The sequence below is a fragment of the Delphinapterus leucas genome, chromosome 4 (assembly GCF_059928025.1).
Source record: "Delphinapterus leucas isolate spDelLeu-1000000601 "Yukka" chromosome 4, BTC_Dleu_Yukka2, whole genome shotgun sequence".
NCBI classification, from domain to species: Eukaryota; Metazoa; Chordata; class Mammalia; order Artiodactyla; family Monodontidae; genus Delphinapterus; species Delphinapterus leucas.
The window spans coordinates 42,798,927-42,821,728 of record NC_143132.1 but is presented as its reverse complement, the minus strand read 5'-3'; the positions used below and the strand labels follow the sequence as shown (position 1 = coordinate 42,821,728).

Genomic DNA, 22,802 nt, shown 5'->3' with positions numbered 1-22,802 from the left:
ACCAGGAGAACTTTTATTCATCTTTCCAGACCCACTTCAAAGCTCACTTAGTCTCTGAAACCTTCACTGATTCCCCATGGAATTCCTCCCTCTTCTGTTTTTCCCAAGCAATAAATTTCCAGCTCCTTGAAAACAGGGTTTATGCTATATTCATTTTGTATTTTTTATATATAGCACAACTGGAAAGTATCTTCTCAAAATACATTTTTTTAAATAAGTGAATGAATAAATGTTACCTTAATCAAGAGGTGGGTCAACAAGAGAACTTTTCAGTGTAAAACAAAGGAATATATTGAATTGCAACTAACACTCAAAAATTTCTGAGTAGGGAACAGCTCAAGCAACCTACAACTCTTACAATATAGAACAGATAGAAATAATAGAGGCCAGAGGCTTCATTTAGGAAAAAGAATAATAATAAAGCTTTTGCCAACAAGTAATTTATAAAAATGAGAAAAAAAGATTTTTCCTCTTGCCAACAATAAACTCCTACAGAAAGTAATCTGTTAATGAAGGTTACTGCTTAGCAATTGTGCTCTCATTTCTCACTGAGTGGAAAAGTTTGGTACCTTTTAGTAAGTTAACTTGACTCTATAGAAACCATGGTCACTATTTTAAAATTAAGATATGTGGTACCAAAAATGCAGTTAAGACATATTTAAAAACAAATATTATCCCTGACACTGCCTTTCTAGTAACATAAGGGAAATTAACAAAGGAGGTGGTGGGGGTGCAGGGGGGGGAGGACAGGAAGTCTGATTTAAAAGGAAGGAAAGGGAGACGCAAGAGGGAAGAGATATGGGAACATATGTATATGTACAACTGATTCACTTTGTTACAAAGAAGAAATTAACACACCATTGTAACACAATTATACTCCAATAAAGATGTTAAATATATATATATATATATATATATATATTAGCCTAATTTGATGTACCAATAGAAATATTTTGAATACTACAAAATTTAACAAATGGTAAAACGATAACTTTAACCAACTGTTATGAGCTCCATAAAGCTTTTATCTCTAAGTTGTTCCCTTTTTGTCTGCCCCCAACCCTAAAAGTTTAATTCCACAACATTTCATATCTTTTCTTCCTTTAACCATTTTGGGGAGTTCTGTTTCATTTACTTTTTCTTACCATTTCATATATTTTCTCCCACGTTTCATTGTTGGCTTCTAGCATCCCTTTCCAATTTTCTTTTTTTGTTCCTTTTCAGCAATTCCCATTTCTTTCATTTTCCCACTGCCTGTTTCTCATCATATCACTCTGTTTGTATCAGTTTACTACTTCTGCTGGCAAACAGCAGCCTGGGCAAGAAATCAAATTAAAAAATCCCTACCACTATTATGTTCTACAACCAAAGAAAACATTAAGGTGAAAAGTTGAAGTTCATGTACAATTTATCAAATAAATGGAGATGCAAAATTAAGTTTCAGGTACTTTAAGCATCTAAAACACAGATATTTCTAGGTGGATAGTTACCCAGTGCTATCATCAGTTTTAAAAGCATAATTTTGCAACCCTTGAGGGTAATCTTCACTATGCTCACAGTAAGTAATCAAATTTCTAGATATCAAACTGTTTATTATCAAAGAAGTTCTGTAAATTCAAGATAAAGAAACATGACCAAGCTTGCTATTTTCAGAAACACCATATCCAGTAGCTATTCCTTTGTCAGCCTAAGAAACAAAACTATGCTGATAATTACCTTCTCCCTACTGGCAGCAAGTTTTTACCTTGAAGAAGAGATATTTTTTATGTAATACCGGTAGAGCAGAGCAATGACACTAGACACTCCTGAAATAGAATATAAATGACAAGTTTTAACATATTTATTATCAGTTTCTACTTGTACAAGATGTACAAGTTTAGCACATCTTCCCAACAGTTAATCATCTCATTTAGATGCTATGGGAGGGTGGGTTAGGAATTAAAAGCTCTCTGCTAAGACTGAACGTGAGGAATCCAGTCTTGTGTTGCTTAAATTAGAGAAGAGTGACAATAGACGACTTTAGGCCTGCCAAACTTTAAGACAGGGTCTTTGATCCACTATCAGATATAGTCTCTTCACTCATACAAAGAAAAAGAATTAAAAAGCGTTCAACAAAACCACCAGAATTGACTTGATTTTGGCCCACGGCAGATGTGTTTATAAATGAATAGAGATTGTTTATCACTGGTTTAAAATAGTTTTTCAGACTTTTATTTTATTTTAATAATTTTTTTTTAGTAACAAGAAACTTCTTCAAATAAAATCCTATAGGTTTAACCAGATGGAAATATTATGGCTCTACTTGGATTTGCTGTGGTGAACTAAGAGGCTCTCCTGGTCATGGCTCCCTCTTCCCTCAGGATGGCTTCAAAAACAATGCTACAGAACCCCTGTATATTTACAGACTAGAGTTTGAAAACCACTGGCCCCCAAATTGTTCTTTGCAGGAAAACAACAGCTATCTCCTACTAAAGAATGATATCATTTGACTCCTGCAGTGGCCAGGTTATAAAAGAATTAAAAGCCCATAAAGTTTACTAAAAGCATTTTAGTGACTCCATTTAGGTCAATAGCATGGCAAGTTCAGATACCTGTAGCAACTGTCAGAATAAGGCCAAGTGACAGGAAAACCCTTCTCATGGGAGAAAAAAGAGTCACAGGGACTCCTGATGGATAGGCTGGTTTAATCTTGCTTTTTCAGCCTTGGGTCAAATCCTTTGGATTGTAAAAATTATTGTTCCCAGCAGAAAGAAGATTCAGAAGATTCAGGGGAGGTGAAAATAACATAGATCACCAAGTGACAATCAGGAATACTCAAATGACAAAGAAGCACTTCCTCCCGAGTCAAAAATAGCCAGGTCATCCTCTGCCATGCTTCCCAGTCACTATTTAGAAATCTTGAAAAAAAAGTTCAACATTTTTAAAATAGAAAAATTTATGTGCTCCCATTTTTCAAATACTTATTATATATACTTATATATACTTATTATTAAACTTATCTGCTCAGTTTCATTTTGTTTGATATCCATTAGAGGCTTTTCAAGTTATCAAGAAAAAATAATTTAAATTCTTGTTAACAATGATATTTTACAAACTGAATCAACTGTGATAAGTTAATGAAATGCTTAAGTATCACTTTACTTTGAACACCTTTGTGTCCTAACATTTACCCACTGATAATCATTACTCACCTTGAAAATTTCAACAACTTCCTAATTAGCTTTCCTTTCTCTGTTTGCACCCTTGTATCCTCTATATGGAATTAACAAATCTTCCTAATATAAATGTAATCATGTCACTCCCTTATTAAAAATATTTAAACAGCTCCCCACTATATACTTAACAATTATGTTAAGTTAAAGAATAAGCTATTCAACTTAAACATTATTCAAAAGCACAGACAATTAAAACAAATAGAAGCAGTACTGTCTAGCTCAAGACTAAGTAGGGAGAATAGAGCCCCACTTTTTAATAGCCAAAATAGGGTGGCCCCTAAGAGTTCTAAAGTTAGTAGGAAAACCACTAACAAAACAAAATTTGTATGCTACTAATAACATGGCCTTCAAATATATAAAATGAAACTCGACAGAACTACAAGGAGAAAAGTACAAATCCAAATCATACACCTCATTCAATAATTAACTGAAGAACCAGGTTTTTTTAAGTAATACCATAGAGAATCTGAATAACAAATGACCTGAATGAACATTTATAGAACACTGTACTAATAAGGAAATATAAAATTCACATTCTTCTCAAAGCAACATAAAATATTTACAAACACTGACCTAATATGTGGCTATAAAGCAAGTCAAAATAAATTTCAGAGGGTTGATATAGCATATGTTTCCTGATCATAATAAAAAATAAGAACATAATAAGAAAGATAACCAGAAAATCCCCATACATTTAGAAACAGAAGACAAACTTACAATAAAAAAGATGAACAATGTTTTGAATACTGTATCTTGATAAAAAGTTGACAAACCCCAGGAAAGATTGATTAACAAAAATAAAAAGAAGACATTATAAATCCTACAAATATTAAAAAGATAACAAGGAGATACTGTGCACAACTCTATGGCAACAAGTATGTAGACTTCGATGAAAGGGGAAAATTACTAAAAACACAAATAAACAAACAAAATCCCTCCAAACTCATGGAACTAATTCAAGGAGAAAGAGAAAACTTAAGAGTCTTGTAACCATTAAAGAAACCATATCAATGGTCAAAATTCATCCCACAAAGAAAACTCCAGGACTACATGGCTTCAACTGCAGTTCTATCAAACATATAAGGAAAAAAAAATAATTGCAATGTTACATAAACTATTCCTGAGTATATAAAGGAGAGCCCACTCCTCAATTCATTTTATGAGGCTAGTATAACCTTGATTCTAAACTCTAATAATATTTCAAGAATGAAAAATGATAGGCCAGTCTTACTTACAAACACAAACGGAAAAATCCTAAGCAAAATATTATCATACAGATTCTAGAAAAATTACATATATCTATTTCTATATATTACATAATTATGAAAGTTTTGTTGAAAATCAAAAAGAATCTATAGACAAATTTTTAGACAATAAATTTACCAATATCATGAAATCATGGAAAATGTCTAAACTCTCCAAATTGATAGGCTTAATGTAATTCCAATCAAAATTTCAACAAGTTTTTCAGGGAACCTGACAAGCTGATTCTAAAATATATATGGAATCTATATGGAAATACAAAAGACCCCGAATAGCCAAAGCAATCTTGAGAAAGAAGAATGGAGCTGGAGGAATCAGGCTCCCTGACTTCTCAGACTATACTACAAAGCTACAGTAATCAAAACAGTATGGTACTGGCACAAAAACAGAAATATAGATCAATGGAACAGGATAGAAAGCCCAGAGATAAACTCACACACCTATGGTCACGTAATCTATGACAAAGAAGGCAAGAATATACAATGGAGAAAAGACAGTCTCTTCAATAAGTCGTGCTGGGAAAACTAGACAGCTACATGTAAAAGAATGAAATTAGAACACTCCCTAACACAATACACAAAAATAAACTCAAAATGAATTAAAGACCTAAATGTAAGGCCAGACACTATAAAACTCTTAGAGGAAAACATAGGCAGAACACTCCTTGACATAAATCACAGCAAGATCTTTTTTTGATCCACCTCCCAGAGTAATGAAAATAAAAACAAAAATAAACAAATAGGATCTAATTAAACTTAAAGGATTTTGCATGGCAAATGAAACCATAAAACAAAAGGACAACCCTCAGAATGGGAGAAAATATTTGCAAATGAAGCAACCAAAAAGGGATTAATCTCCAAAATATACAAACAGCTCATGCACCTCAATGTCAAAAAAACAAATAACCCAATCAAAAAATGGGCAGAAGATCTAAATAGACATTTCTCCAAAGAAGACATACAAATGGCCAAAAGCACATGAAAACATGCTCAACATCACTAATTATTAGAGAAATGCAAATCAAAACTGCAACGAGGCATCACCTCACACCAGTCAGAATGGCCATATCATCAAAAAATCTACAAACAATAAATGCTGGAGAGGGTGTGGAGAAAAGAGAACCCTCCTACACTGTTGGTGGGAATGTAAATTGGCACAGACGCTATGGAGAACAGTATGGAGGTTCCTTAAAAAACTAAAAATAGAACTATCATATGACCCAGCAATCCCACTCCTGGGCATATACCCAGAGAAAACCATAATTCGAAAAGATACATGCACCCCAATGTTCACTGCAGCACCATTTACAATAGCCAGTACATGGAAGTAATGTAAATGTCCATCATCAGAGGAACGGATAAAGAAGATGTCATACATATATACAATGGAATATTAGTCATAAAAAAGAATGAAATAATGCCATTTTCAGCAACATGTATGGACCTAGAAGTTGTCATACTGAACGAAGTAAGTCAGACACAGAAAGACAAATATATGATATCGCTTATATGTGGAATCTAAAAAAAAAAAGGGTACAAATGAATTTATTTACAAAACAGAAATAGAGCCACCATGGATGTAGAAAACAAATTTATGGTTACTAGGGGATAAGGTGGGGAGGGATAAATTGGGAGACTGGGATTGACATATACACACACCTATATATAAAATAGATAACTAACAAGAACCTGCTGTATAGCACAGGGAAGTCTACTCAATACTCTGTAATGGCCTATATGGGAAAAGAATTTTAAAAAATGGATATATGTAAATAAATAAATAAAATATATATAGAAATGCAAAGCGGTCAAAAATAGGCAAGATACTCTTAACAACACAGAATGAAACAAAAAAAACAAGGGAAAATTTGTACCTATTTATTATGATGCTAATATTGGGTTGGCCAAAAAGTTCCTTTGGTTTTCAAGTAAAAATAAAAGACACATCTTTCATTTTCACCAAGAACTTTATTGAACAACATATTCACCGTTTTGTTCCACTACCTTCTGCCATTTTTCAGGCAACTTCATAATTCCATCTTCCCAAACTTTTTATCTTTTTGGGCAAAGAACTGTTCCAGGTGCCTTTTACAGTCTTCCAGGGAATTGAAATTTTTTCCATTGAGAGAATTTTGTAAAGACCTAAATAAATGGAGATCCGAAGGTGCAATGTCTGGTGAATATGGCAGACGAGTCAGAGCTTCCCAGTCAAGCTGTAACAGTTTTTGCCTGGTCATCAAAGAAACATGCAGTCTTGCGTTATCCTGACGGAAGATTATGCATTTTCTGTTGACTAATTCCAGATGCTTTTCATCAAGTGCTGCTTTCAGTCGGCCTAACTGGGAGCAGCACTTGTTGGAATTAATCGTCTGGTTTTCCGGAAGGAGCTCATAATAGAGGACTCTCTTCCAATCCCACCATATATACAACATCACCTTCTTCAGATGAAGACCAGCCTTTGGTGTGGTTGGTGGCGGTTCATTTTGCTTGCCCCACAATCTCTTCCGTTCCACATCATTGTACAGTATCCACTTTTCATCGCCCGTCACAATTTGTTTTAAAAACAGAATGTTTTCATTATGTTTCAGTAGTAGGGAATCACGTGAGGAAATACGGTCAAGGTTCTTTTCGCTTAACTTACATGGAACCCAAACCTCAAAGCAATTAACATAACCAAGCTGGTATAAATGATTTTCAACGCTTGATTTGGATATTTTGAGTATGTTGGTTGTCTCCCACGTGGTATAACGGTGATTGTTCTCAATTATGTCTCAATTTGATCGCTATCTACTTCAACTGGTCTACCAGACCATGGAGCATCATCCAACGAGAAATCTCCAGCACGAAACTTCACAAACCACTTTTGACACATTCAATCAGTCACAGCACCTTCTCCATACACTGCACAAATCTTTTTTTTTGCATTTCAGTTGCATTTTTACCTTTCTTGAAATAATAAAGTATAATATGCTGAAAATGTTGCTTTTTTTCTTCTTCAATATTAAAATGGCTACACAAAAAATTCACCAATTTTTATAAGTTACTTTTAAATGCACTGTGATATGACAGCTGTCACAATACAATCTAACAAAATTGTTTCGAATGAACTTAAGGACAACTAAGCGCTACTAGAGCTTTCTTACAGAAAAAAACCGAACTCTTTGCCCAACCCAATACTATGGTATTTAAGTTAATGTAGCACTGGCTCAAGGATCAATAAAGCAATTAAGTAGAATGAAGTCAGACCCATGCTAATGTGGACATTTGATTTATGACAGAGGTCACAGTGAGAGTACTAGAAAAAGAACAGACTTCTTAAATAGGACACAAAGACAGCATTAATCGTAAAGAAAAATATAGGTATAATAACTTACATAAAAAGTAATAACCTATCTTTGTGAAAAACAAACACAAACAAACAAAAACCACCAAAAAGAGTAAAAGGGCAAGCCACAATATGGGAGAAGGTATTTGTACTATAATGTCAGAAACTGTGAAGGGGCTGATATTTCATCTTGCTTGCAAGCTTTTTAGTTAGCCCACCAGTTTCATGGATGTTGACAGAAGACATGAGACTCCTGAATCAGAAATGATGGACAGTTAAGTACTCACAACAATAACTGTAGCCAAGTCAAACAAGGTTTGAATTTGCCCTGTTTACCACTGGTGCCTGGTGGTACTCAATAAATACTCACAGAAAGAATAAATGGTTAAAGGAAAACAATCACCATCCTTGCCTCAAGTTTCTATAAAGGAAGAGATTCCTCCTACCCTACCCACAAGGTAGCAGGTAGGCAGTTTGCTGGAGTGAACAATTCAAGAGTCTCTCTACCTATGTACTTGAGCCTCTTCAAACAAGGAGAGAAGAAGTAGCTAATGTAGTCAATGAATGGCAATTATTATTATTATTTTTACTAGTGGATAGAGCCAAAATGGAAAAAACTCACTATTCATGAGCATCACAACCTCTTCTGTTCTCTTGGACCTGCCTGAGCTCTGTCACATTGGATCCTATCCCTTCACCTTCTTTTTTTTTTAAGATTATAGCCAAGAATTTTTATTCTATTTGTACAGGACTTTCCCATATTAAGAAATTCTTAATATTTTCCCTTCATCCTCTTAATCATGTTTCCATGCAGAGTCTAAAAGGGGAAGAGCTATTACTTTCTAACAGTTGGCTGGATGAGTTGATTGAGTTCCAAGACTTAGATGTGGGACTGGAATAAGAGCCTTGCACTTGCTACTCAGGTCCGAATCATGTTCCTCAATTTAGTTTCAACAGAGACGGCTGACTGGGGTATAGGGATGAGCCTACACAAAGGACTGGACTGTCAAATCAGATTCTCACGAATCAGAGATCTTACCTACTATCTAGCTTTACTAAAATAATTTCAAGTATATAAGCAATCAACTGGCACAAAAGAAGCAGGAACATCCAATGTGGCTTCCAAAGTGTTGCTTCTAGCTCAGAATATTTTCTAGCTCAGAATAACAGATAATTTCTATAAGCAAAGTTGACAAGTCGCCTCACACAATGGGGAACATTTAGGTTATATCACATCTCTAATATACCTTAGGGAGCTGAGGTATATTGGAAGACATTCTCCATTCTCCAGGAAGACATGTCTCATAAGTCTACAGATTCTAGGCTGTGTTTACCACAGGCGATCCTAACCAGTGACACTCTGCTGAAAGTATGCCACGAGTAAGAGTTCTCCTCTTAGCAAAATTCATTAGTCTATTTACCAATAGGAGGTCAGTTGTCAACATGTTTAACTGGGTCACCTGCCTTCTTTCTTTCTGTGGGAGGGTCTCCCTGGAAATCAAAAGAGAAATGGATCACAGGCCAGCTGCTAACTCCTTCCCCAAAGAGTTGTCAAGCTCTTGCCTGGATCATTAAAAAAGCTGATGTTTTGCACCACCAAACCAGCTTTACAACAAATGCTAAAGGAACTTCTCTAGACAAGAAACACAAGAGAAGGAAAAGACCTATAATAACGAACCCAAAACAATATAGAAAATGGGAATAGGAACATACATATCGATAATTACCTTAAATGTAAATGGACTAAATGCTCCCACCAAAAGACACAGATTGGCTGAATGGATACAAAAACAAGACCCTTATATATGCTGTCTACAAGAGACCCACTTCAGACCTAGAGACACATACAGACTGAAAGTAAGGGGATGGAAAAAGATATTCCATGCAAATGGAAACCAAAAGAAAGCTGGAGTAGCAATTCTCATATCAGACAAAATAGACTTTAAAATAAGGACTATTACAAGAGACAAAGAAGGACACTACATAATGATCAAAGGATCAATCCAAGAAGAAGATATAACAATTGTAAATATTTATGCACCCAACATAGGAGCACCTCAATACATAAGGCAAATACTAACAGCCATAAAAGGGGAGTTCGACAGTAACACATTCATAGTAGGGGACTTTAACACCCCACTTTCACCCATGGACAGATCATCCAAAATGAAAATAAATAAGGAAACACAAGCTTTAAATGATACATTAAACAAGATGGACTTAATTGATATTTATAGGACACTCCATCCAAAAACAACAGAATACACATTTTTCTCAAGTGCTCATGGAACATTCTCCAGGATAGATCATATCTTGGGTCACAAATCAAGCCTTGGTAAATTTAAGAAAATTGAAATTGTATCAAGTATCTTTTCTGACCACAACGCCATGAGACTAGATATCAATTACAGGAAAAGATCTGTAAAAAATACAAACACATGGAGGCTAAACAATACACTACTTAATAATGAAGTGATCACTGAAGAAATCAAAGAGGAAATCAAAAAATACCTAGAAACAAATGACAATGGAGACACAACGACCCAAAACCTATGGGATGCAGCAAAAGCAGTTCTAAGAGGGAAGTTTATAGCAATACAAGCCCACCTTAAGAAGCAGGAAACATCTCGAATAAACAACCTAACCTTGCACCTCAAGCAATTAGAGAAAGAAGAACAAAATAACCCCAAAGCTAGCAGAAGGAAAGAAATCATAAAAATCAGATCAGAAATAAATGAAAAAGAAATGAAGGAAACGATAGCAAAGATCAATAAAACTAAAAGCTGGTTCTTTGAGATTTTAAACAAAATAGAAAAACCACTAGCCAGACTCATCAAGAAAAAAAAGGAGAAGACTCAAATCAATAGAATTAGAAATGAAAAAGGAGAAGTAACAACTGACACCGCAGAAATAAAAAATATCATGAGAGATTACTACAAGCAACTCTATGCCAATAAAATGGACAATCTGGAAGAAATGGACAAATTCTTAGAAATGCACAACCTGCCAAGACTGAATCAGGAAGAAATAGAAAATATGAACAGACCAATCACAAGCACTGAAATTGAAACTGTGATTAAAAATCTTCCAACAAACAAAAGCCCAGGACCAGATGGCTTCACAGGTGAATTCTATCAAACGTTTAGAGAAGAGCTAACACCTATCCTTCTCAAACTCTTCCAAAATATAGCAGAGGGAGGAACAATCCCAAATTCCTTCTACGAGGCCACCATCACCTTGATACCAAAACCAGACAAGGATGTCACAAAGAAAGAAAACTACAGGCCAATATCACTGATGAACATAGATGCAAAAATCCTCAACAAAATACTAGCAAACAGAATCCAACAGCACATTAAAAGGATCATACACCATGATCAAGTGGGGTTTATTCCAGGAATGCAAGGATTCTTCAATATATGCAAATCTATCAATGTGATAAACCATATTAACAAATTGAAGGAGAAAAACCATATGATCATCTCAATAGATGCAGAGAAAGCTTTCGACAAAATTCAACACCCATTTATGATAAAAACCCTGCAGAAAGTAGGCATAGAGGGAACTTTCCTCAACATAATAAAGGCCATATGTGACAAGCCCACAGCAAACATCATCCTCAATGGTGAAAAACTGATAGCATTTCCACTAAGATCAGGAACAAGACAAGGTTGCCCACTCTCACCACTCTTATTCAACATAGTTTTGGAAGTTTTAGCCACAGCAATCAGAGAAGAAAAGGAAATAAAAGGAATCCAAATCGGAAAAGAAGAAGTAAAGCTGTCACTGTTTGCAGATGACATGATACTATACATAGAGAATCCTAAAGATGCTACCAGAAAACTACTAGAGCTAATCAATGAATTTGGTAAAGTAGCAGGATACAAAATTAATGCACAGAAATCTCTGGCATTTCTATATACTAATGATGAAAAATCTGAAAGTGAAATCAAGAAAACACTCCCATTTACCATTGCAACAAAAAGAATAAAATATCTAGGAATAAACCTACCTAAGGAGACGAAAGACCTGTATGCAGAAAATTATAAGACACTGATGAAAGAAATTAAAGATGATACAAATAGATGGAGAGATATACCATTTTCTTGGATGGGAAGAATCAACATTGTGAAAATGACTCTACTACCCAAAGCAATCTACAGTTTCAATGCAATCCCTATCAAACTACCACTGGCATTTTTCACAGAACTAGAACAAAAAATTTCGCAATTTGTATGGAAACACAAAAGACCCCGAATAGCCAAAGCAATCTTGAGAACGAAAAAAGGAGCTGGAGGAATCAGGCTCCCTGACTTCAGACTATACTACAAAGCTACAGTAATCAAGACAGTATGGTACTGGCACAAAAACAGAAAGATAGATCAATGGAACAGGATAGAAAGCCCAGAGATAAACCCACGCACATATGGACACCTTATCTTTGATAAAGGTGGCAGGAATGTACAGTGGAGAAAGGACAGCCTCTTCAATAAATGGTGCTGGGAAAACTGGACAGCTACATGTAAAAGTATGAGATTAGATCACTCCCTAACACCATACACAAAAATAAGCTCAAAATGGATTAAAGACCTAAATGTAAGGCCAGAAACTATCAAACTCTTAGAGGAAAACATAGGCAGGACACTCTATGACATAAATCACAGCAAGATCCTTTCTGACCCACCTCCTAGAGTAATGGAAATAAAAACAAAAATAAACAAATGGGACCTAATGAAACTTTAAAGCTTTTGCACAGCAAAGGAAACCATAATCAAGACCAAAAGACAACCCTCAGAATGGGAGAAAATATTTGCAAATGAAGCAACTGACAAAGGATTAATCTCCAAAATTTACAAGCAGCTCATGCAGCTCAATAATAAAAAAACAAACAATCCAAAAATGGGCAGAAGACCTAAATAGACATTTCTCCAAAGAAGATATACAGAATGCCAACAAACACATGAAAGAATGCTCAACATCATTAATCATTAGAGAAATGCAAATCAAAACTACAATGAGATATCATCTCACACCAGTCAGAATGGCCATCATCAAAAAATCTAGAAACAATAAATGCTGGAGAGGGTGTGGAGAAAAGGGAACACTCTTGCACTGCTGGTGGGAATGTGAATTGGTTCAGCCACTGTGGAGAACAGTATGGAGGTTCCTTAAAAAACTACAAATAGAATTACCATATGACCCAGCAATCCCACTACTGGGCATATACCCTGAGAAAACCAAAATTCAAAAAGAGTCATGTACCAAAATGTTCAGTGCAGCTCTATTTACAATAGCCCAGAGATGGAAACAACCTAAGCGCCCATCATCGGATGAATGGATAAAGAAGATGTGGCACATATATACAATGGAATATTACTCAGCCTTAAAAAGAAATGAAATTGAGCTATTTGTAATGAGATGGATAGACCTAGAGTCTGTCATACAGAGTGAAGTAAGTCAGAAAGAAAAAGACAAATACCGTATGCTAACACATATATATGGAATTTAAGGGAAAAAAAATGTCATGAAGAACCTAGGGGTAAGACAGGAATAAAGATGCAGACCTACTGGAGAACGGACTTGAGGATATGGGGAAGGGGAAGGGTGAGCTTTGACAGGGTGAGAGAGAGTCATGGACATATACACACTAACAAACGTAGTAAGGTAGATAGCTAGGGGGAGGCAGCCGCAAGGCACAGGGATATTAGCTCGGTGCTTTGTGACAGCCTGGAGGGGTGGGATAGGGAGAGTGGGAGGGAGGGAGATGCAAGAGGGAAGACATATGGGAACATATGTATATGTATAACTGATTCATTTTGTTATAAAGCAGAAACTAACACACCATTGTAAAGCAATTATACCCCAATAAAGATGTTTTAAAAAATAAATAAATAAAAAGAAAAAAAAAAGCTGATGTTTTAATCCCCATTAAGATATGTTTTTATAACTATTTCTTGCATTAATGAGATTCCATCATTAGAGAGAGCAGTCTTTGATACTCTTAACTACGTGAATAAATGAATGAATGAATAAGTGACTTAAGATAATGTAGCCATTTGAAAAGTATGTTTTCAAAGACTATTTAATAATTAAAATGTTCCTAATAAATTAAATGGAAAAATATATCAAATTATTTATCACTATGATTTCCATTATTGTAAATACTATATTCAGTCAAAGGAAATAAGTCCAAATAATAATAGCTTCTTTCAATGGATGGCTTATTTTCTTCTTTATATTTCTTTGTATATTCCAAATGCTTCATGAGACTAGATTACTTTCATGATTAGGAAAAATTATTAGAAAAATATCTTCAGTTTAAATACTTATCTATTGCTTATTTTGTAAAATATATCTTCTTATTCCCACATCCCATCTTTAACCTGAGCAAAGTTAGGCATCCCTCCTTTTGCATCCTCTGCACCCTAACTATTCCTTCTATTACCAAATTCTTACCGTATTTTATGATAATTGCCCTGAGGATCTTGAGAATAAGAATCATTTCATATATATTTTAGTATCTTCAGTGCCTAGCAAAGTTCCTGACACAAAGTAGATATTTAACAAATGTTGATAAAAGCTTATTTTCAACACTGTATTTTACACTGTCAATCTACCCTTGAAACATATTGCTATGATTTAAAGTATAATGGCTATAAACTATAGCTATGGATGTCTTCTCAACCCTTTACAGTTTCATTTAATGTGGAATGTTTTGATCTATCAACTCTTATAAAAAAGAAACATGTACTTTGCCCAAACAAATTACAGCTTTTTAATCTCAGCACCTCTGGCTCCTGCCACCTAACTTAAAGAAAAAAGAAGAAGGAAGAGGAGGAGGAGGAGGAAAAGGTAGAGGAAGAGGGGAAGGTGAAAGAGAATTAGTAGTAGTGGCGATAGTAGTAGTAGTTAGTGGTTAGCTTTTGTTTTCTGGATTCCAAACATATGACTAAACATATGAGGGATAGTATTAACTGAATTAATTAAACTTTAAAAAGAAAACATATACATTGCCCAAAGAGTGGTGGAAATCTTCCATTCTGATAGAACATTATGTCCAAAGATTACTTTTCCAATATGTACATATAAACTTTTTGGTCACTATGTTGATGAATGATGAAGACCATGCTCCAAAGGCACGAAGTATCCCGTACCTCAGCTCAAGAGCATGACAGAAGAGATGTTGTTGATTTTTTAATGTTTCTTTTAAAACATAACTCTTGCTGTAAGAGTAACACTTTTTAAGGACTCTTATCTGGATGATTTTTACAAATTTTCAAAACATTATCAAATAATCTAAGCTTCCTTTTTCAATGAGTTCACAAATTGGATTTTACTTGTCAAGTAGTGAGAAAAAAAAAACAGAGGGGGTCAGTATTTTAAATGTGATTGATTTGGAAATGGGTGACATGATACACTACTGCAATAAGATACTTATATTTTTGTTATAAATCATACTCTTCAGTTCATGCTTTCTCACCTAAAAATCATGTAAACTTCTCTTGCACAAACTTGGCCACTTTCTAAAAAGACTATGTATATATCATTTTTAGTATATTATCCCACTTTGTTTTTCCTAATATATTTAAATAAAAATGAGGCAAGAGAATCTGATTATGTAGTGTGCACATACATAGTACGTAACAGAAATGACTGGTCTCAGAAATTATTTTGAGAAAAGATAATAAAGGTATACTTTCAAATGGCACTTCATTAATAGAACTGACTTACACTCAATTATTCCTTATATCCTTGTACCACTTTCTCATCTTCTGAAGCATGTGAGAGCTGTATATAACTTATATGTTCATGTTGTATAAATTTAATAGAAGATTCTAATTTTTCCATCTCTGTATGGATAAACTGAAGAGTCCCCAATAAGTGTATAATAAACTCATATGGTTTGGGATTTCCTGTCATCGTGTGCCTTCCAATACGCTTTTCATGCCAAAATAAAATCAGATTACTATTTTCACGATTATATATAATTATATACATGCATTAACCTTTTTAAAGAATTTCTAAATAACTATTACATATCTACATTACTCCTTTTAAAGTTTAACATCAAAAAACTTCTATTAAACTGTTGATTTTCATTGATGTATCACATTCATAAAAACATGTGTAAGATTAATGTTTGGCTGTAGAATATTTGGTAATAGAATATTGGTTTTTCAGAAGCTAAAATTCTGAATACTATGCAGGTTGCCTATTTAATGTAAATATGAATGATTTCTGGTAAAGTGAGTGAATAATAACCATGGAAGCTATTATATATCTTTGAGCACCATATCTGTCAGCAGACATGCAGAAACATACAAATTGAGTCTTCGACAAAACAGTACAAACAAAAAGCTTTTCTTATTTGCCACTCAACTATCCTTTTCTCACTTCTTTTCTCCCTTCTGAGTGCCATCTTCTGTCTATAATATCAAGCTAGGCAATATTTGCTTGCTTGCTTTCTAATTGTTCTTTGCAAATGCAAATAAGGATCTGCCATCAATCCTTTATACTTCTGACTAAAACTCATACACATCAATGTATTTATTCTCTTGCATATGCTTACATTTAAAACCTTCTATTTCTTACTGCGGAATAAAAGGACTGCCTTTTATTAAAGGATGACAAGGCAATAACTATATGAGGAAGATTTGGAAGAAAATAAGAGAAATTTCTTTGTATGTGATATAGTAAAAGAGCTATACCTGATCAGAAAATTACTATAGTCTCTATAGTCTTTTTTTTTTTTTTTTTTTCATTTTTTGGAGTCAGGGGCAGGAGATAAAAGAGATTGTGGCTGGCATTATCACTTTTTCCTATATCTTTTTAACCCCCAAATTTGTAGACATTAGGGAATTAGAACCATTATCTGTGACTATAGCTTGTGTATCACGCTCTTTCCTCTTTATCATCATAATCACATAGCCAAGGGGCTCAGAGTTTCAGCTGCCTCAAGCGGCTCCTAAACCTCTCACACAGACCAGGCATCAGAGGCAGGGAATGCAGAGTAGTTGCTCAAGGAAAAGAATGGGAGGGGGCTGGTGTGATGGTCTTTCCCCATCACATATAATTACATGAAAACCTACACCCATTGTGATTGAGATGTCAATTTTGCACCTGTTAATATGCTACTAAAGTGATGTGATGCTAAAGCCATTTCTTTTGGGGAGTAAGATGATGGAAGAGAGGGGTAGACACTAAAGAAGAGCCTCACTTGTTAGGGCACAAGACGGTGTGGATGTGAGGTTTACTCAGATGCATGATTTTTGTGATGATGATCAAAATGCTATATGATGTTAAGGGATATGTATTAAATGGGGGAAAAAACTAAACTGAAACTAAAATCATGCTTTGGTTATGTAAATGCAATACTAATCAAAATAAATTATGTGAATTGCTTTACATTTATGCCTAATTACCATGCAGTACAATAATGATTATGTCATTATTTTTGTCAGATTAACTTTGCTATAAATTTAATTACATGTGTAAATTCTAAATATTCAGCCCTTGTAATTTAGTATTTTTAAACAATTATTTACTGAACCCCCTTCTACACGCCAGATACCAAATTGCATATTGGGAATAAAAACAATAAGACAATCCTTTCTCCCATGTGGCTTATAGTCTTGTTGAAGAAAGAGACAAGTACTAGGTAGATGTCCAGCAGAGGAACTGAGAAAAAATATATTTTTAAATGAAGGTAAGGACATGAGGGGAATACCAATCCCAGTCCTAGGGAGTTAGGTACGGGTTCAATAAGGAGATCTCAGAGCTGATTCCCAAAGAAATAGTAGAGATCGCCAAGAGAACGGGGAGAATGAGTTAGAAGAACTCTTAAGCATAAGAAACAGGAAATGCACTGGCCTCAGAATAAGAAACCATATTCAAAGAAGATGTGAATATCATACTAAGGAAGCTGAAATCTTAACAGTAACGGGGAACCACTGCAGACTTCAAAACAGGAGAACGACATGATCAGATTTACATTTCAGATCAGATTTGGCTTTACTGTGGAGAGTGAAGAGAACAAAGTAGGTTTACAAGGAAAAGGCTTCAAGAAATATTAAGAACAAAAAGGAGCCAGTTTCAGAACAATGTTCACACAATAACAGCAGTTGTTTTTTTTTAACGTATTTCTCTCTATATATATAGTTTTCATGAGAGGAAAGAAAAATGATGTCCTCAGGAAGCCTGGCTGCTTACAGCTTAAAAAAAAATTAGAGGTCACAATGCTAATAAGCCACCATAAGATTTAGTGTCTGTTGGTGTAAGGCATCACAATGGCAAAGCCCAAAGTAACAGGAATAATTAACTAAAAAGCCAGATCAAGAAAGTTTAGGTAAGAAAAAAAGACTTAGAGCTGGATCAATGCGACACCCCAGGAGGTAGAAGGGAAAGGTGGCATAGAACTCTCAAACTATCTCAGGGTTACAGTAAATGAAAGGCTGACCTTGGAAGAATACAAACAAACAGTCTAACTGCCAGATGAAAAATGTTTAAGAACCCGCTGGTTGGTGCTACCTGGAATCACCAGAATGAGCTGAGACACAATCTGGTACAAAAACAAGACCATGTATTAGTACTGGTTGTAATACTTTGGTAATGGCATATGTTCACTGTTGTGAGTCAATCAGAAGTTGGAAGTAAAGCATGTTGTCAGCAGTGCATATAAACTGTCACTCATTCTCATTCCACATGTAAGATCATTCCACATGTAATAAGTAATGAGTGATAAGTTATCACTTAACTATATTTTAAATAGTCCAAAGAATTTTTGTTCCACATTAAACAGTAGGAATTACTTGGGACTAGGGTATAAGTACAAATTTCTTTTGAAACCAGGACAGGATGTCCCAAAATGGCTCTGTTCTGAAGAAACTAAGTATCTCTTGTGGTCATGCCCTTCTGGAAAATTCTTAGAGAAGAGATAAGTGCTAACAACAAACTACAACTTCCTACTCACCCAGAACAATGTGTTCATTACTAAAAAACAAAATGTGTCCTGGTCCAAAGCTACTCTTACGGGGCAGGGGCGGGGGCGCTGCTCATATTCTGGTGAAAGAATACGGTGATGAATCCTACGCTCAGGATGGTCCTGATAAGCAAACAGCTTTAAACCATAGTAAAATCATTTGTGTCCTTTAAAAGACAATGCACAGCAACACTAGATTTCATTGAGGGGCTGGGGGGACAGAGGGGGCAGAGGTGACATTATAATACAAGAGCTGAAAGGGAAGAGGTTGAGAATTTTCTGGGTGCAGACTTTGGAGGATTAATTATTGACACCTACACAGGAAACCCTCCATTTGGGAGCTGCCCTGTGTCATGTTTTGTCATGCCTACTTAAATTATATTAGAAACCGAAGTAAGCTTTTATATTAATAGCACTCACCTTAAGAGTTCTATCTGTAGAAGAGGCAAATTCCTCCTTTGGCTTATCCTACAGGCTGCATTCTGAGAATCAGAAGAGAACAACCAACTTCGATCATTTGAACACGGAGCATCAACTAACACCTGCAGAAAAAAAAGGACACGTAATGCAAATATGAACTGAAAATATATCCTCAGACACAAAGTATATAGGGAATCTAAGTAAATCATGACAAAAAGTAGCAAATAAATAAATAAATTTATTTTAAAACCGAAAATACACCTTGGTAAGTTCTTCATGACATTTCTTCACTAATACTTGACAGAAAAATTTCCTGTGCACTTTCAGTGTTTGGGTTTTTTAGCGGGGAAGGGGAATAAGAGGACTAACAGTCTACTAATATCTACCAATATTTCATATTTTGATGACAGCAAAAACTTTTACAAGTTACTCATTTTAAACAGATGTTACTATACTTCTGAATTCTCAGCATTTATTTTTAAGAACTAATAATCCAACTTCAGTTTACTGAAATGCTTTCTTTGCCTTCAACTGTCATACTCTGATATGAAATGTTACCGAATTAAAGCAATACTGTGCACATGTTTGAGTACTGACCCAAATAATATCTGATCTCTTCCTGAGTATCTTTGAGGTACCTGGAAATAAAAAGCATTCTATAATCCCCAATCTCAATGTTTCCGCTTCCTTTGAACATGCTGACCATCAAATGAAAACTGCTTCCATGTTCACTTTATCAAAATTTCCCAGGGTACTGAGAAATTGTATGAGGCTATGTCTGGAAGCAGATGGAAAACAACAACAACAAAGCAACATAACAGTGGTATCACTGGGAATCTATCAGTCTGTCACAATGTAATAAAAGTACCTTGTCAAACGTTTCAGGCTGGGCATCTCCCATTTCTCTGCCATCCAATTCAGACACTTCAATTACATTTACCAAAGGCTGTGGGATGAACGATTCTAACGTCTGCCTCAGCCACCTCAACCTCAGACTATCGTATTCATTACAATGAAGATAACCTAAATGTAAAGGATTAAAAAGTTTTAAAACGAACACAACGGAATTGTTAAATTTCCACTTTTGATCAAATAAATTTCAGGAAAGAAATTGGTTCATCATAATTACGCAGAAATAGGGCTCAGAGGTAAACATTATGATTCTCTTATGTTTAAAAACAGAAATACACTCACAAACACTTCATAAAACATTTACCATAGTCATGCCTACAGAGCCTCTCAGAAGCTCTCACCATTTACTCATTCAAATTTCATTTTGAAGATGAAAACTTTTAGAGAATTATGGATTCCCAAAGATATGCTATACAACCAATACCTCAGACACAGTTCTCTCCTAAAGCTCTTAAGAGTAAATGATATATTCGTAAGAGTAAATGATATATAAAGTTCCTTCTAGGACAGAACACCTTCATTTTAAATAAATGAAATGTGGTATGTGGAAAAAAGCATGTAAAGTGTAATTGGCTTTATGATAAGCAAGACATGGGCTCAAATTATGAGCTGTGAGACTTTGGGGAACTTAACTTAGCTCTCCTCAAGAGACTCAGTTTCCTTATCTGGAAAATGGGGACTGTCCCTAGTGAAGGGGTTCAGAACACACCACTTCAAAATATGCTGCTTTGACATATTGATTATTTTGAGTTAAAGGCACTTGAATAACAGCTGATGCACGAAGGGCATTTTGACCTTTCTTTTTCTTCCTGAAAGCAGGAGGTGTACTCCCATGTGAAAGATACCCTCCCTATGCCAGGAGGAAAGAAACATTCTTATCACCAGAAACACAGAGTCAAGGCCAAGAGAAAAAAAATCTGTATGCTTGACTCCTGTTATTCTGTCTTACGTTGGTCACAGCCAGAAGCCCTAAGAGGACACAGGAGAAATTTTACCACCTCTACCTTACAAAGTGGTTGTTAAGATTAAATGCTACACCCTAAACTTATACAGTACTGTATGTCAATTACATCTCAATGAAACTGGAATTTAAAAAGTAATTGTGATATTTTAGTAACATATCTAGCATAGGACTGCAAAAGTAGTAACAACAAATGTTTATAATAATTACTAACAATTCTTGAGTCCCTATTAAAGGCTAAGCACTGTTCTAAGACTTTACATGTAGTAACACATTTAATCCTCACAAACCTATGAGATAATTTTGTTATGGTTTCTGTTTTACTGATAAGGAAACTGAGGCCAAGAGAGGTTAAGTAATTTGCCCAGGTTCACAGAGCAGGAAACCAAGACACTTGGTTCCAGAGCCCTACTTACTTTTAAGCACCATGCCATGCTGCTTCTCAGTAATAGAAGGCATTTAGCAAATGGTTCTCTCCCTAATAAAATAGTTGTTTTGTTCTTCCTTTATTTAAATATATATTTATAAATATTTATATATATTTATTATGTAGTGACATAAATTTCATATAATATATATTTAAAGACAAGCATATTTTTAAATGCATAAAAATATGAAGAACATCAAAAAGTACCTAAAACCCATTGTCTTCAGATAAGCACCATCTAACAATTTGATAATCATACCATATTTCTTTATGCCTATATGCACATATAAAACTTATATAAATGGAATTATATATTTTTGTAGTGTCTTTTTTTCACATTACTCTTCATCTACCCCCTCCACCAACTGCCCAACTACCCCATATACATATGCTTATATAACTGTCTACATACCCAGGATTATATTTACACACTTCTCTGTCCCATTACTCTCCATATATACCAATATTTCAAAGGCAATACCACCAAGTCAATCAGTAGATATAGAAATCATTTGCTTTTTTTTTTTGCTGTACGCGGGCCTCTCACTGTTGTGGCCTCTCCCGTTGCGGAGCACAGGCTCCGGACGCGCAGGCTCAGCGGCCATGGCTCACGGGCCCAGCCGCTGCGCGGTATGTGGGATCTTCCCGGACCGGGGCACGAACCCGTGTCCCCTGCATCGGCAGGCAGACTCTCAACCACTGCGCCACCAGGGAAGCCCTATAAATCATTTTTAAAGGCTGCTAAATAGTACAAAGAAAAAAATGTGTCCTCCTTTATTCAACCATTGCTAATTGTTGGGCATTCACACTATTGTCACTAATAATAACATTCAATAAGCATCTTTATAAAAGTGTACTTTCATAATGTGCTTTTATTATTAACGGGATATTACCAGAGGAATAGATAGGTTTGGGTAGGGGAATTTTTAGTTTTAGTAAATACTACCCTGTCCCACCACCAAACTCTCACAGAAGTAAGTTTTATTATTAGTCTGATATGGCTTGTTATGCTGTAGTATAATCCTTGCTGTCTAACACAATTCTTTTCATTTGTCTATTCATCATTTGGTTTTGCTTTTCTGTCAACTGCCTATTCTTACCATTTGACCTTCTTTTTTTCCATTGCACTATTTATATTTTTCTTACTAACAGGTAAGATGTATTTTCATATTTTGAATATTAACCCTTTATCTGCCATCTGATTTGCAAATGTTTCCTAAATTGTCTTCTGAATTTACTTGTAGTATCTTTTTAAGTACATAAGTTTCACAATTTTTTTAATAGTCAATCATATCATTTTTA

The 22,802-nt window shown here is 35.0% G+C and overlaps 1 protein-coding gene across 2 annotated transcripts in view; it reads right to left on the bottom strand.

Annotated features, from left to right (window-relative positions):
- NSUN3 (NOP2/Sun RNA methyltransferase 3) overlaps nucleotides 1–22,802 on the bottom strand; it is a 64,573-nt gene that overhangs the window by 23,929 nt on the left and 17,842 nt on the right. For both annotated transcript variants that reach the window (XM_022581973.2, XM_022582059.3), the window contains exons 4-5: nucleotides 20,069–20,223; nucleotides 19,201–19,322 (exon numbers count right to left, since the gene is read on the bottom strand). In XM_022581973.2, coding sequence (XP_022437681.2) covers nucleotides 19,201–19,322; nucleotides 20,069–20,223 — 277 coding nt within the window. The remainder of the gene's footprint in view (nucleotides 1–19,200; nucleotides 19,323–20,068; nucleotides 20,224–22,802) is intronic.